Source organism: Genypterus blacodes, unplaced genomic scaffold (genome assembly GCF_046128005.1).
Source record: "Genypterus blacodes isolate CSIRO-AG114 ecotype Tasmania unplaced genomic scaffold, CSIRO-AGI_Gbla_v1 ptg000032l_1, whole genome shotgun sequence".
NCBI classification, from domain to species: Eukaryota; Metazoa; Chordata; class Actinopteri; order Ophidiiformes; family Ophidiidae; genus Genypterus; species Genypterus blacodes.
Window position 1 is genome coordinate 8,842,278 of NW_027466845.1, and position 17,208 is coordinate 8,859,485.

At 45.4% G+C, this 17,208-nt stretch overlaps 1 protein-coding gene across 1 annotated transcript in view; it reads left to right on the plus strand.

The window, feature by feature from the left end:
• The window catches only part of sik2b (salt-inducible kinase 2b), a 42,225-nt gene that overhangs the window by 6,412 nt on the left and 18,605 nt on the right, over positions 1 to 17,208 (plus strand). The window contains exons 3-6 of the mRNA XM_076146331.1: positions 2,868 to 2,931; positions 11,552 to 11,713; positions 15,602 to 15,726; positions 15,971 to 16,094. Coding sequence (XP_076002446.1) covers positions 2,868 to 2,931; positions 11,552 to 11,713; positions 15,602 to 15,726; positions 15,971 to 16,094 — 475 coding nt within the window. The remainder of the gene's footprint in view (positions 1 to 2,867; positions 2,932 to 11,551; positions 11,714 to 15,601; positions 15,727 to 15,970; positions 16,095 to 17,208) is intronic.

A 17,208-nucleotide genomic window follows, 5' to 3' on the forward strand; every position in this document is an offset into this window, starting at 1 on the left:
GCGCTGCCATGACTCAGAGCAGTAAATGGTTAAGGACTGCATAAATTAAGCCAAACCACCTGCGTTAACCACATGAACTCCTCTCCGCCGCTCAGTTAATCAGCGGACAGCCGGCAGCGTCTCATCGATCTCCTTCCTTATCCCAGCTGTTCGGTGCGGTGAGGAGACTTCTAGGTCAGAGGTCGTCTTGCTCTCCCGCTCTCGTTTAATAGTAACAGGCGTCCCTCCAAATTCACTTTTACATGCATTAACATTATCATTATTAGTCGCCTGTGCTGTGTTTAAGGCCAGAATAAATCAATTTACAAATGGCATAACGTTGGTTTGTCACCGGAAGTTTGTGATTGACAGATTTATAGAAGTTTTAAAGTGCATGGTAATGTGCTGAGCGTGGCAGCAGAACTGAAATTGACTTTAGTGTCACCGAGAATCACTGCACAGTTGCACATTTCAGCTGGAAGACCCTGGGGATTCTGTGAAACTCCACTTATAATAATAAGGGACTTCCCCCACAAAAAAAGTACCGACCTTCTCACTCCTGGTGTGCCGGGCTCAGGACATTTCAGTCAGCCAGCACAGAGCAACTATCAATACATACACAGCTTTGGAACTGGAACTTGTACGTTGTCCATTCGTTGGAGGGACGTGAACGTTGCTTTCTAATTATACGAGACGCACAGAAGTCGTTTGTTCTGCTGCTCGCTCGTTGTCGGTGCAGCAGCCGGGCGAAGGGAAACTCATTTCGCCGAGTTACCATGATGTCCGCTGTCTGGCACACGGTGGCCTTATACGCCAATAACTCAAAGATTTCAGTGATTTAATTGGATTACATAAGCCTTTTGGTCCCTTTATTTGTTTAGGGAAAGTAAATGAGTGTTCATTATCATTACACAACCGTGTGGCAGTGCTCCAGCTTTCTCCTGTGTAATTTCGGTGTGTCATTATTTCCACTGGCCCTCTCCGACCAATCAGCGCAGGTCAATTAGTCATTTCCTTTGGCGTCTCACAAACAGGGGATGGCCCTGTGGCCTGCAGAGAACCCCCAGCTAATGAACACACACACATTTATAGACCTCACCACCACTTTGTGATGCGTCTCTTCTTCAGTCTCATTTGTCTTTTGGGTGTCCCCTCTCTGAACTTAACCAAGATTTATTTGACTTGACAAAAGTAGAATGAAGTCATACCTAGCTCAATGTGTCCCGATTAATCGATTAAAAAAAGAATATTCGATTCAAAATGCCTTTCTTTAATGGTTGAATCTTAAATAGTGAAATAGTTTGTGGCTCTGTTATTGATTTTTGCTATGTACCTGGTTAGGCTTGAGTTGAGCTCTGAATTCTGCCGTTTGACCTCTTGAAGTTCTTGACTTTGACCCCCGTGGTCTCCAAAGGATCAAAGTCTTATTGGTTTGTTTTGGGGAAAGCTGCAATTTCTTTGGTTGTGCTGTAGCCAATGAACATTAGCAGCTTATATGGGTGCGTTTGCACAGCTGCAGCAATGCAAGATGAAGACGTGTTTTGAATGCCTACGGTACGATCGGAAGTGTTGGAGTAGGTTGAGGTTATTACTCATGGCAGTATCCTAATAACAATGTTAAACCCAGTGAAATATTTCATTTAAGTCTCGATGAGTCACAACCCTCCCACTGGAATCACTCTGAACCAAACCTGGCTACGGATGTTCAACAAACCGCCCAAATATGTGACGCAACAGACAAAAATACCATAGAGAAGACGATAAGTGCCGATTCCTTCATTTGATTCCTACAGGAATGTGATATTGCTCAATTCACACACAGCCAATGCTGTCATCTAAAAGCTTTAATCAATGGGCTATTCCTTGGCAAACATTATACCACTTCATTCATTTGGACTGGGTACTTTAGAAGTGCTCTGAAAAGCACCAACCGCCATTGTTTCGCTTTGAATGAAGTACAAACAAGGTTGTTATAGAGTTTAGGCTTTAAAAAAAGGAATACATGCAGTCTAGCAAGTTTCAAGTTCCGAGTCCTCGCTTTGCAGTATTTTCTGTGAAAAAATACAATTTATTTATGACATTCATTCAAATTCTTTGCCTCAATCACAGTAGTCTGCGTGTTAAGGCACTGATAGCTTCTGCTGTAATTAAGAACAGAATGTGTTCATTACACAAACGAGGCCGACCCGCCCCTCTCCCCCCCCGAAAAAAAGAAAAAGGACTAAATTGGCTTTCATTTCCCAAATCGGTGAATCGGTCAGTGTAACAGATGGAAAAATTGATCGCAAACAACGAGCGTGGGATCTGGAGTGTGAATGTCTGGCTCGCCGCGTCTGATTCATCCTTCTCCGCTCTCTCTCTCTCTCTCCATCTGATTCTTCTTCTTCCTCCTCCCCGCGCGTTTTAATTCTATTCATCTCTGGAGCGTCTCTGCTGCTAAATCGGTGCTCCTCCTCCTCCCACACAACCCAGCAGCGCGTTAGGACTGAAGGGTTTTAAGCACCATTCAGACACACACACACACTCACACACACAAACACACCATCCGTCCACCTCCGTTCTCTTACGTGGATGCCGTTTTTAGACCCGGTGCTATTTGTGTGTTTTTGTTTTGCTGACTGTTTTACAGATGCTGGACACTTGTGGTTTTGACCACAGGAAGACGCCACGTGGGGCAGTTGTGCAATGTAGTCACTCATTTGTGCTGATGTGTGAGGTTTAAGTTCCGTCATTGGAGGAGTGTGTTCATCTGTGTTATATAATGGCTTTGATATAATGGCTTTGATATTAAAGCGTTCTCGTCTGCGTTATGTGGTATTTACGTAAACTCTCCCTCTTTTCTCCCTCCCCTCCTTCCCTCCTTCGCCCTCTCTCCCTCTCTCTCTCAGGTGATGGAAACGAAGAACATGCTGTACTTAGTCACAGAGTATGCCAAGAATGGGGAGATCTTCGGTGAGTTGATGATGAATGGATGTGATTTAATGAAACGCGAGATCGGAGCCAACTCGGGCATCGCAAAAATGATTCCTGTCTGGTTGGTCTGTGTGCTACAGTCGCACACAAAGTGCTGTGTGCGTTCGGACAAACAAGGAAGTGTCAAAGTCTAAACTGTCACATGATTGATGGAAATCTAAGTCCTGATGTAGCCCGTAAGTCATGTGCTGTGCTGTGCTGTATTTGAATGTATTGCTCAAAGTGCTGACATTGTTTCCTTATTGGGTCATCCTAAAGGTCTCCAATGACCTTCCCATTATGTTACTAAACAAAAGGAACAGGCTCTTTAAAGTACACGCCCGACTTTATTTCATTTGTACCTTTAAGGATAAAAGATGGCTTTGATCTCTTGACAATAGTTTCCAGGCAGGAGACAAATGCAGCCAATAAGGAAGTAGATTAGACTTTGTTACGTAAACATAATGGGGAGTCGCAGGTTCTAAACATTCCACTTACGGGTCACACACACAAGCTGAATGTCAGAGTAATAATGGTAATAATAATGCCAAGCTTTATTTGTGCAGCACCACAACACGCAGCTCAAAGTGCTTTATGTTAATAAAAGGAAGACGGATAAAGAAAAATATACAGCAACATAAAAAGCACAAGCACTGAATCACATTAAAGAAACCCATAGATTGAGAGGATGTATTCATATTGTGCACTCTTTTCAGAATGTTTATGTATCACTTTCCAGATATATTATTCATTTATTTAATTAAAAAACACAACATTTAGTTTGGCCAAGGCTAAACTAGCAAAAGCAAAGTGGATTGGATTTAAAGACAAAAAATCATAATACGACTTCATTCACTTATTAGTAATAGAGTAGTTTCAAGTCTGTCATTGATTTAATATGCCTGATTATAATTATTGCATTGACAGTGGTGTTCTACCATTGAAGAAATCTACGAAAATATGGTGTAATGCCTTCAGAAATAACTGGAATAAAAACTTTAATGCCTCTGCTCTGGGATCTAGAGCAACACCAAACTTTGATGGGTTAATTTCAACTCCCACAAAGATATATAAATTTCATAGAAATTAAACAAAGAGTGCAATCAAACCAATAGATGCGGCTGAAAACAAAAGATGACGGTGAGTTTCATCTTAACTGCTATAACGTTGCACTTTGAGCAGCAACTTCTCAGTTCTGTCTCTACTGTGGTTAAAGCTGATTTGAATTTCACTGTGGTGTTTTGAGTGTGTCGTATAAATGAGAGTGAAATTGTAATCGCGCGGGAGGCAGTAGCTCAGTGGTTAGAGCTTCCGCTTGGCAACCGGAGGGTTGCCGGTTCGAGTCCATACCGAGGTGCCCCTGAGCAAGGCACCGAACCCTCAATTGCTCCCCGTTCTGCGAAGGGTGGTAAATGTAATGTAAGTCGCTTTGGATAAAAGCGTCTGCCTAATGACGCAATGTAATGTAACAGGGAAGCACCACTGGTTTGGAAGCGAGAACCAAAGTCGAGCCTCGAGCCTTCCCCGTTAAGATTCTCGGAGGAAACGGAGCCCCGAGGGAACCACCAGGCAGAGACAGCTGCGTATCGCAAATATCGCTTTAGGTTGACGTGCTTTGCAAAACATAAACACAGAGCAGGGGCCGAACATTTCTTAGGTGTCCTAAGAATAACACTGGAAGATAGGAGATGATTGCCGTCTGCCGCGTGTGCTCTTTATCGCTGAACACGCAACCCGTGTTCGATGAGCTCCCGAAGTCCGGATATCCCACAGCCCCCCCCCCCCCAGAATGTGGGTGTTTAGCCTACTTCCAGACACACTAGCTGATAGGATTACTGTAGCAACGGCCGACGGTAAACAGAACAGTTGTGTGCGTGCGTGTGTGTGTGTTCGCTTCTTTGCAATTCTGAGGCCAGTGTTTCACTTGTGATGTTGACTCAACAACAGCAGCTCTCTGCTCCTGTGACCCAGGGAGGCGGGCAAGTCAGGCTAGAAAAATGGAGAAAAAGAGGATGTGGTGGAGAAAAAAAGTGTAATAAGTGCAGAGAAGAAGAAAAAAAAGAGAGAGATGTTGCTAAAATGGAAACAGAAGTACTTTGTAACGTTGATACAACATGGTGCCGGGTCAGTTGTGACCTCGTTCCATTATTTATAAGTTTCTTTTTAGCGTTTGAAAGAGGTTGAAAGAGTTACTGGGGCATTACCTCATTTTGTGTGTCAGTCAAGCTGTTTATAAAACACACACACACACACACGCGCGCGTCAAAAGAAGTCCATGTTTCCATCGCTTGCACAAAACGCTGGTCAATGCAAACTCTGCTCATGTATCACAATGATGCACTGGTGGGCTAATTAACATAAGGGAAGCATGTTTGAGTGGCGCTAAACGTCGCGTGACACTGGGTACTTTGTGTGTGTGTGTGTGTGTGTGTGTGTGTGTGTATTTTAGTAATGAGTTCCCTCTTCTACTTGTTTGTACTTATTGTGACAGCTGTACACTCGCAACAGATCACATCACGGTGTCATAAAATCACTTTGTCCTAATTCTCTGGACTCCCAATGTCCCCGTTACACAATATAATATGGTTATGTAAGATATTTATGTGTCGTCACCAGCTGCAGCAGTAACAGCGTTGACTCAGCCTGGCAGACAGCGAGCAGCAGCAGCAGCAGCAGCAGCAGCAGCAGAACATCAGCTGTGGAAACAAACAGTGTAACACTCAATCTCGCCAAATCAAACCAGTTCTGGCAACGGGACCAAGTCGTTCAACGGCAATGTACTCAGACAAACGGAAGAACCTGCCAGACCTGATCCATGCCCTGTGTTGCCCCCCCTCCTTCGGGGACTTATGAGCGTGTTTGGCGGGGAGTATGGCTATAAGTCCTGTGGAGTGATTGAAGATATGGATGCTTAGCAGTCCACCATGTTACTGTGCGTTGGTGAGGCAGTTAATGGTTGTGTGTGTGTGTGTGTGTGTGTGTGTGTGTGTGTGTGTGTGTGTGTGTGTGTGTGTGTGTGTGTGTGTGTGTGTGTGTGTGTGTGTGTGTGTGTGTGTGTGTGTGTGTGTGTGTGTGTGTGTGTGTGTGTGTGTGTGTGTGTGTGTGTGTGTGTGTGTGTGTCCCTAAAACAAAGAAGCGGGGCTAGTTTTGGCAGAGGAGGTGGAGAGTAATGAGTTCCTTGCAGGGGGTGGGTGGGCTAATGGGCACAGCACAGGCATCCATGCCAGCTTGTTGATGTGCCTGCCTGCCTGCCTACCTGCCTGCCTGTCTCTCTCTGTGTCTCCGTCTGTCTGGTGCTCCACGGCTCCTCTGCAGGATGGATCAAACCTGAAAATTGGGTCAACCGCACTTAAAGTGGAGCCGCGGCGAGAAGGCGGCAGATAATCGGGCCAAGAGCAGGGGACATTTGAGTTTGGAAGGTGGCGGGGAAATGTAGGGCATGCATATTTAAGAAAGCAGAGAGAGGGAGAGGCAATAATAGCTGGCAGTGAGTGGAATCAGTCATGCAGATCTCTGGTGTGACTGATGGGAAGGAGGGGGAGACTGTTTACTTCAGAAAAACACGCTGGGGCTGTTCGTCAGGCCACATTCCCGTTGACTTGCGCTGTCAAATTTGTGTTCCATCATAGAAACCTGGACAGCGTTGCACGGCTACATGCAGATCTGGCCTGTGAGAGGGCGCAGCGACTTTGATTTCTGGGGACAAAAAAGGGAAATAAAAGAGGACGATGTTCAATCAAAGAGAGGCCAGGCAGAGGCAGAACTTACTGATCTACCTCCCCACAATATTGACTTGATTTAGCACCCCAACGTTGAGCAAATGATGACCCAGTGATATTTAAAAAGCGACGTCATGACTCTGTTAATATGTCTCACCTGTTCTCCCTGGATACCGTTTGAACTTGAAGGTATTGCTCTACAGCCCATATAGTTTTCCATCCTGACTCTTGACCTTACGAGTCCTCACATAGCTGAAAAATCACACGGAAGGCAAACGCGCGCACACACACAAACACACACAGGGCAAACTTCAACTTCCTTTCAGTGACGCACGATCGCTTGTTTCGGTTTATCGCTATCGGGGCAATAATTGTTTAATAATGTGTTATCAGGTTTTATGTACAGATAAAAAAATGTGTTTGACCAATTAAGTGTAGGTCTAGTCTAGGAGCAGAGGACCGAGCCTGACCATCACGCACTGATTGGCTCAAATTCTTAACAATGGAGGAGAGAATGTCCAGGAGCTCATTGCCGTTTGTTCAGAAGGCCCGATCCAACAACATTTAGAGGTTTAAATTCTGGAGTCCGTCTTCCTTTGGGCGTGCACGTTACCCCACCTCTTAATCGTCTGTTGAGGATCTCCAGTCGGCAAAGATGGAGTCAGTATGAAACCGCGAAGTGGGTGAGATGTTTCAGCGAGGAGATGAAACACGGCTCCAGAGTAGAGTCGATTTGAAGTGAATGTCAAGAGTGAAACAAAAGAGTCGATTGAAAGCAAAACAAAAGCCGCCAACTAGTATAAAAATACTGTTTTTTATTTACGGAGCACTTTTCAAACTCATGTTACCGAGGGCTCATCGAGACGACAAAAACACACACGTGAAAAGCGCTGCTCAGCGGAACAGCAGGCGACAAGTGAGAGAGAAGAGGGTCGGACGAGGCTTTTCAAAGCAAAACAAAGAAGGATGGGAGCGCAAAGAACCAACAAAACAAGCAGAGAAAACACAAATTAGAGTTCTTACCAAGTGTGGAAATTTGAACAACATAACAATTTGCATGTTGGAGTGTGCGTGTGTGTGACTGCGTTTGTGTCTGCCCCTTGTCCTCTCCACGCTCCCCCCCACCCCCCCTTCCCCACCCTGGCTTGCGTTGCCTGGAGTCCAGCCAGAGGGCCAGTTTGCGTCCGTCCTGTCCAAAGAGGAGCAGCTGTCTGGAGACTTCGCTCCTCTCTCGGCTCTCAGCAGAAGAGGAACACAGCGGTTGATGAGCTGTTCCCTAATACCCCTATGATTCATGCTTGTTCTGCTCGCTTTCCCAGAATGCAACAGTGCGTGCCTGACTGTGCCGAGGTCCTTGCCCCCACCGACATTGAATCAGTGGATTACTCATCCTTCCACTGGGGCAACATACCGCAGCGTGTGTGTGTGTGTGTGAGGGAGAGAGAGAGAGTTTGTATGTGTGTGTCTCTGTGTGGTTTGATTGCTCAAACAGTAATGGCTTGTTTTTCAACCACCGCAACACGCAGCAGCAGTGCAGCTCTGCCATCCTGACAGAAATGAGATCCCAGTGTTCAGGATTTGTTTTGTTGTGCAACTTATCGTGCAAAGTGACGATCAACATTTGTTTATTATTCATTCCAAAGTCCATAATGTATTTCCATGTACCGTCCTGATGGTGGGGTGGCCCCTTACACAATCACAGTCAAAAGGTTCTATGCCCATACAAAATGTTTAACACCCTTTGGACCATTTTCATACAAAAAATATTGAGGTCCCCTTTGACATCTGCACTTTAATTGGATTAATTGTGCAGCGAGGAAGAATGGTTCGATCCCTGAGATCTGTATACGTCCTCCTCTGGCTGTTGGCTATCCGGTGTCCCTTTCTCCTCGCATGTCCGTACTTGGACCTCCTCGACACATTCCTGTCCCCAGTGTGTTTTTGATTAGCAGCGTAGCATGAAAGCTGCCCTGGTCATAGAGGGGCCTCCACTATGGAATTTGCCAGCTACTATCTAATCAGGTTCTTTTCCTTCTGTCAGATGTTAGCTATTTGTCTACCGAGGTGTTAATGACGAAACGTAATAGCACAAGTGGTTCTATTTTACAACAAAAATGATAGCGTTTGCAAAAATGTGGCTCCAGAATGCTACAAAACAGTGACCTAGTTTGGATGTAAACGGCGTGAAAATTGTGGAATTTGTAAAATCTGTGTTGTTTTGACCTTGCGAAGGAAGTTTATATGGTGGTAGTCGTTATACAGATTCTTTCATTACTGTGGAAATAGGCATGGAAAAGTTTTGTTATTGATTTGGCAGATAAGAATAAGCCCTGTACACAGTTGACCCTTTGCTCAACCTTGCGCCGGGCTAATACGATGTTATTGGCCTGAGGTGTTAACACGGTGCTGCATGTCTCTGCTTGCCTCGCTGCAGCTAATGAAAGAATGTTTTTGATCTTAATTGCCTGTGAAATTAGTGTGACTTGTGCAGGAAACAACCAGGACCAAAGGGCAAGTCAACCCTATGTTCTACATATTTGACCCCGTAAAAGGTAGAACACAGTGTAACATAATGTTATCAACCGTTTTGAATGAACTCGTTATATCAATGAATGGATGTGAATGAATGACTTGATGAGTAACTCGTTCCGTATTTTGACACTGACGCTGGCGAGTTATGGCTTTGTGTTTGGCTCTGATCCTGACCTGAGAACATGACTTCGCTCGTCTCTTTTCTTTCTTCTCCTTTGCAACAAAATAGTGTTAACAAGTACTTGACCTATTATAAGTTATTCAAAAGACTAGGCTAGAGATTGAAGTCTGATTGAAACTCCTCAAGTGAAGATATCCTGATCTCCTTGGAGGAAGAAGACATTGTACATTTCAAATGCCCCCAAATTTTAGTCGGTGTGGGCAGGAATTGCACAACAAAGGAGAACACAACAAAGTTCTATTGTGGAAACAGCTGAAAATTATATTATCTTTAGGTATGTGTGTGTGTGTGTGTCTGCCAAGGGTTTGCTGCTCCGTGCGTCCACCAGGGAAATCACCGCTATATTATTAGAAGAAGACGTATTAAAACAATAACAACAGAAGGGTTTTAATACCGTCTGAGCTGAGAGTCCCTGCTCCTATATAAAATGGACAGCGAGGCCTTCAAGTAATCGTGTTCCCTATATGTCTGTACGCTTGGAGCTTTTTGTTGGTCCAGCCTGTTGTGGTTGTTGTGTCTTGTTGTCAGGTTTGGTCGGTGGTCTGTACCCGGGCCAACTGGAAGCGGAGCCAAAGCAGAGCGTCCTATCTTGTTTGCCACAGAGTGTGAATTAAAGAGTTAGCGAGCTATCTGGACAGAGAGGTGTGAAAAGGAACCCTGCCGACAGCCACAACAAACGGCGCACTTTCCACAGCCCACAGGGCTGAGTGCGATCGCGTGTCCTGCAATAATCTGCTAGACAGGTCCATTTCAGAAAAGTCAGCGAATGCAAAAAGATTAAAGGTCAGAGGAACAATGAGAGCAGCATAAGAGCAGAGGAAGAGAGGGAGGTCAATGATCTGAATGCGTGGAGAAGGCACAATAAAATGTACGACCTTTGCTCTCCTTGTGACGTGTGTTGACTCTAGACTTTGGTTTCTTGCATCTTTCAAAACCACCACACACTCTTTGTCTTAAGAACGCAGTGTCCAACCTGTCTGTCAGAGTCAGAAGTTGATGGTAAAAACACCTTCTGTTTGCTTCATGCATCACTTGGCAGCTGTGAAAGGGCTTAATTTCACAATGTTGCTCTGTTTTCTGCTCTTTCCAACACTCTGTCCACGCTCCACAGGGAGGGTGAAACTGAAAGTATGCACTGGTGTCCTTTTTAGAATTGCGTTTGTCACGTTGAGGTTGAGTGGAAATAATCAATAGGGTTGTGCCTTTTTATGATGCAGTGCATAAGCACAGTATGAGGAGAGTCAGAATGCAGAGGAAATGCATGGCAAGGTGACAAAATGTTTACCTGTTTGAATAAATTGTCACGTAATTTGATAATTCATGTCTGTAACTCTTGATTCAAGCTTTGATTCATGCTTATTTCGCACCGTGACCTTTACATGATGTTTGAAAATAACAATTTATTGCCTCAATCGGAGTATAACGTGCATGTTAACATGCTGACGCACGCACACACACACACTGACGGTATGGAAAAAAGCTCTCCCTTCCTTCACTAACCAGATAAACAATTTGTTAATTTATCCGGATGTTTATCGGGCATGTGTGTGCGTTTGCGTAGCTTCCTGCAGCGGCGAAAACTCCACATTATTTTTACAACCACACCAGCAGGAATGGAACAAGTCGTCCTCTCTCTCTCTCTCTGTCTCTCCGTCTCTCCCTCACTCCTACTGTTCCAGCTTCTGCTAATGTGGACGTGATGTAGCAGCTGACCAGTTCTCAGAAATCCTCCCTCAGGTCCTCCCTTTCCTGCTCCAGTTATGGCAACACACAAGATACTACACGTACAACCCGGTCGCCTGTTACACACATACACACTCGTAAAGGGAATAGGAGTTTAGAAGGATAATTACAGCTTACAGTACATTATGCACTCAGTAAATACACCAAAGTATGTTGTAATGTACATTAGCCGTAAAGTAGCATTGGCATCAGGCCCGCATCTCCTCAAATGCAAATCATCCTTTCAACACAACCACAAGATTTTGAAATATGCATGCATGCGTATACAGCTGCATCTTTTGAATTAACCAACCGCAAAGCGATGCCTGATACCGTGCCTGTACAGTCTGGTTATGCAAGTCGGTGTAAAATGTTATCTCGATATTCTAAAATGATATCCAAACTCTCTCTCTCTCTCTCTTTCTCCCCTCTCTCTCTCTCTCTCTCTCTCTCTCTCTCTTAACAGACTACCTGGCAAAGCACGGCCGTCTCAGTGAACTGGAGGCTCGGAGGAAGTTCTGGCAAATCCTGTCGGCGGTGGAGTACTGCCACAACCGCAACATCGTCCACAGGGACCTGAAGGCGGAGAATCTGCTGCTGGACGGTCACATGAACATTAAGATAGCAGGTAGGACATGGTTACAGTTCACACTCCCACCTGCTGCAGACCCATTTATACTTCAGACTGTGCATTCTGGTGTTGGCTTGATATCTGGTGTAGAGCCGATGGTTTATTTAATCGCACACATACAAACTCATTCACACTTGTCAGGCGGTTTCAATAAGCTGCCTACTGACTTTGCAGCTATTCCTCCTTTTTCCTTACTTCCACTTCTGCCTGCACACATTTGCGTCCGTTCTCACAGTCTTGCGTATATGTAGTCGGCGCTTTCAGGTCCGGACAGGTTTGCAGTTTGTGACCCAAAGACACACGGACGTACACGTGACGCAGTTTTGTGTCTGGATGAGAAGCACAGAATGTCTGCTCCGCTCCAGATCACTTTGTTTTGATCCATTGCCTGCCATGATCTCAACGCCGGTGTAGCTCAGAAATGTCTGAAGTACCTGACCGGCCCATTTGCACTGTGTCGACAAGTGGTCCGCGGTTGCTCGCTAGATAGTTGCAGGCTGACGGTAGCCAGTAACACAAACGCTCAAAAGACGCCACTAAAATCTGAAGGGTTCTTTCCACCTTCTTCAACACCGACCTAACACCAGTATCGTTAAGGACCTGTTAAGAGATAAAACAGATGAAAGGCGAGCCGACTCAAAGGTGGCGATTTGAGACTAAGTTGAAGGTGTATAGGGTCAACCTCCAGAGTGTCTGATGGTGGAGCAACTGGCATTTGGAGCACGCTGGTGAGAATGTTGTCCTACTGCTGTGTGTCAGAGTGCAGGAGGGCGTCGCTGGCTGGCGTGGAGGGAATGATGGAAGCTGTGGAGGAGATGAATGATGAGGACAGAAAAGATGCACTCAAATTTTCGCCATTGTATAGCCGCTTTCCAATTTACCAATCCTTCAAGCTCAAGTCATCCTAAGAGCGAAATCAATCAACGGAAACACACTGGGCAGAAGCACACAAAGGTGTAGAAAGGATTGGATGTTTGACCTGCTTCACTCCTTCCAGGGTTTCTCGCAAAGCTCCAACACGATAACACCGAGCTGTTGTTACCGCGGTGGTAATTTCACCCTGTGACTCACGGGCGATTGTCCCCGCCGCCGCCGCCGCAGATTAGATTTGAAGTGAAGAACAACGGACAGAACATTACCTGGTGTGTGATTAGAGGAAGCCTCTTTCAGGAAAGACTGTCTGCAGTGTCGGGTACATCCTGTTCTTCTCACCCACAGCGTTCAGGCGAGAGTTCTTAAGTTAGAGTAAATATTTCACTTTAAGCACTCGCTCCAGATGTTCTGGTTACATTAGTGATACTCGTGTGAGTTTAGATTCAGCTGTGGTGACGGAGAGGAGTAAAGGTTTCCTCTCCGTTTCTGTTTTCAGTTTCTAGCACATTTTCTAGCACCGTTTCCTCCAGTTTGAAGGCCACCGCTGCCTGATGGCGGTCAGTCAAAGAAAGGTCAGGCTCGCAGTGGCTGAAGAGGAGAGCGCGGCGTCAGTGGCTGCAGCGGCGGCAGGGGGTGCCCTTTATGTTTTCACTTCAAACGGCCCCTTTAAGTTTGATTTGACAGAAGACGAATTGGAGGGAGGAAAGAGCGCAGAACTGAGGGGCGGCGTTAGGAGCGTGGAGCCAAGCAAAGACGTCAGTCGCATTTGCATTTTGTTTGCGAGCGTAAACTAACCCCGCCCCTGTCCTCTTCCTCTGATCATAAAATGCAAATCTGCCTCTAAAATTAGGGGACCTTGTGGAGAAATGTACTGAACGTTTTATACTTACACGGATTAATGATAAACAATTAGAAAGTACAACAAGCACATATTGCTGAATCTCTCCTTACCTTGCACACTGAAACTTTGATCATACCCAAATTAAAGTAATAAATCATCTTTTTGCATTATGCAAGCACAATAATAGTAGTCTGAGTGTCGTCTGAGGAGCATGTGACTGATTGATTTATGGGGTCACGTACGCATATATAATCTGCATGCGTTTCATCACCTGGCAGACTCGGCTCTCACTGCAACGGCTCATGCATAATCTATAACTACAGTACGTGGGAGCTCATATGCCGTCACTGGACATGACACAGCAGCATTCTTTAACTCCTGGATGCCGCAGCAGCGCCGTGACAGAACTGGCATACGCCCGCCACAGAGTTTTATAAGCTTTTAGCTGGCACGTATTCCAGTGTGACACGTACGGGGGGGTGAATATTATGCAAATGTTGTGTAAGCTCTTCCCCCCCAAAGCCCCTCCCATCCCCCTCCCATCCCCCTTCAATCAAATCAAATTTATCTTTTACAGCCCAATATCGCATTCAGTGTCCCTACCCTCCAGATTCTTCATAGCCATCATCATCCCCGGCCTGCACAGTTTGGGGAAAAAATGTCAGTGTGTTCATTTGGATTTTTGTGTAAATATGGCAAGGTTGCAATTTACCCAAATAAACTGTAACCCGTGCCAAATGAAGCTTGTTGTTATTATTTGCCGTACATCCCAAATTGCAGCCGAGCTTTGACCTGTGACATCATTTGGACTTGAAACGGTTGCGGAAAGACTGTATACTTTTCCTGTAACAGATCAAACGCGTGCGTTGAATTAGTCATGAGTCTTGAGTATGTAAACACAATGACTGATGTTGAACAAAGCAAAGGAAAAAAAGTGTGTGTGTGTGTGTGTGTGTGTGTGTGTGTGTGTGTGTGTGTGTGTGTGTGTGTGTGTGTGTGTGTGTGTGTGTGTGTGTGTGTGTGTGTGTGTGTGTGTGTGTGTGTGTGTGTGTGTGTGTGTGTGTGTGTGTGTGTGTGTGTGTGTGTGTGTGTGTGTGTGTGTGTGTGTGTCCCCACATTATGTAAGCCTGTTATTAAAATCAGAGTTATTTGTTTGTTTTGCAATACGAATGTTCTCTGTGTAACCGTCTCTGATTGGAAATAAATGGGGATGGGGCCGTTAAAGTGGAGCTTTGCGTGATCATCTGCTCCACATGACGTCATCACGAGGGGGGGGGCCTCTCTGATAACAAGTGACCAACACCTTTGGGCTGGGAAGAGCGACGTGGATGTGGAGCTTAGGTCTTCCGAGGGAAAGAGAGGCAAAGAGTCGTTTACTGCAGACGGAAGAAGGTGGGGCAGAGAAGGCGGAAAAATGATATACTGAAGTAACAGAGGAACGGCTGGCTGAACGATTGCAGACAGGCGAGCGGGATTTGGCAATAGGCGGATATTACTGCAGTGCTTAGTTGGATTTTAACGAAAGGCAGACTCAGAACTTCTCCGAGTTTTGCGCACGTGCATGTGTACACACTTCTCCAGATTTAGTCCCTCTGAAGATAAAACAAGAGTTCTACGAACTCGAGACATTTACAATCTAGAGCACGGTTGGTTTGTGATGATGTCAGTCTCGAGGGGAGGTTACCTCAGATGAAGGCCGCTTTCCTCAGTGTACAAATATGTGGCTAACATATTGTATTACGTAATCCCTGCAGACCCCTTTCAAGACGCTTAGAAACGCTCAAACACAAGACGTAACCCACCTGAGTTTGGTTTGTTACAGTTCACTGCAGGCACGCAGATTCACCTTATAAATGTCCTTTGTTCCTTTTTACAGTTTGAATAAAGTTCACAAGAGACACTTGAAGTTAACTTTTTTGCTGAAACTGCTGCACATGGTCAACTCAAGTATGAAACCAAATCTTGCTGTGAAGGTTCATGTCAGCCAGGTAAGCCAGACGAATGCAGCCTCAGTCCTCCTCTCCTGTTGAGGGACGGTCCAATCTCAAAGATGGACGAATACCAGAAGACTAAAGGCAGAAGCGTCTTCACACACACGAATCCTGCATCCACGTAAATGTCCTTTCTCATTTTTAATGCCGTCCCTCGGTTTTGTTTTCCTTGTTTTTTAGATTTTGGATTTGGGAACTTCTTCCAGCCCGGGGAGCCTCTGGCCACGTGGTGCGGCAGCCCACCATATGCTGCTCCTGAGGTCTTTGAGGGCCAACAGTACGAGGGTCCACAGCTGGACATCTGGGTAGGACAAGCCACCATTATACAGATGTATTAGAGGTCAAAGTCTTAAACATAACGTTTAAGTGTGTATGGAGTGTGATTTCCTAACCACACCCTATAGCTGTACGGCATAATAAATAACCTTGTGTGTGTGTGAGTTCCAATACTAATCTTGGCCTTATTTACATCTAGGCCCCTCTGATTGATTGATGTACTGATTGTTCTTAGCCCCTGTCTTGACCTTGACGTGTGTGTTTCTCTTGTAGAGTATGGGGGTGGTGCTGTACGTGCTGGTGTGCGGTGCTCTGCCCTTCGACGGGCCCACCCTGCCCGTGCTCCGACAGAGAGTCCTTGAGGGAAGGTTCCGTATCCCCTACTTCATGACCGAAGGTGAGACCGAATTTCCACGGGAACGATATTGGAATACCGCGTTTAAGAGAACAATTAGTACTACTACTGGAATTAGTCGTTGAATTGTAATTTGAAAACTATCAGCGTTTAAATGATTTTTTTAATAAATAATTTGCAGGATGGTTCTTCCGTCTTCTTCCGCTTTGGCTTCAAGAGCTCAACCTTTGACATGGTGGATAATGGCTGAATAATATAGCAGCCCATCTAAAACTGGGTACACACTGGCAGATCATTAAGCTGAGTTTGAGCCTGATTCAACCCTTTTACGTTTGGCACTAAAGCTGTGATTTTTGAGCTTATTTGATATTTATTGTCCTGTAGTGTGAGGTTGGCTGACTGTGTTCATGTCCTCTGATGTGCTTTTTGGGGTGCTCTGATGGGGATGAAGGGTTGGATTTGTTTACTGCTTAGGAAACGAATAAGACATGTTAAACTTAAAATAACTTAGGAAACTTTTGTGTGTCCATGTCCCAACATTTCTGAGATGTTTTTTATGGCCGTATGTTGTTGAACATATCCTGAAATGCCATAACAAATTTGCAGACACTACCTCAGATGAATAGATAGTGCTTTTCTGTTTGAGTCACTGAAGCATTCAGTGTCCAGGCTGTGTTGTGGTTGTAGGCGATCAGGGTCATTTCATCAAAAAAAAGAACTTGGATACAATAGGAGAAGCACCAACTTTGTCCTCCATTATGTGTGTGTGTGTGTGTGTGCATGCAGGATGCAGATTAGGTAGTGAGGTTGGCAAACTGCTCTAAAGCAGCCCTGCTGTTAGCAGCTGTGCTAGCTCTCTGGCAGCAGATTAAGTCCAGAACTGGAGCCGTTTATGTAACCTGGGGAAGAGCCAGTGAGTGTTTCCAGCAGCTCGTCTGCCTACCTCTCTATCCATCTATCTATCTGTCTGTCAGCTTGTGTGTTGCTGTGTCTGATTTCTTGGCCTGCAGCCTTGGATGGTTGCATTTCAAGACCAGTGACGTCACAGAGGATCAACTTGGCTGAACTGACCTTCTTTTGAACGAGTTTCGAGGGCACAGCCACTCTGGCCTTCCCGGCGCTGCATTTAAAGTCTGGTTGATCATATCATCGTGTT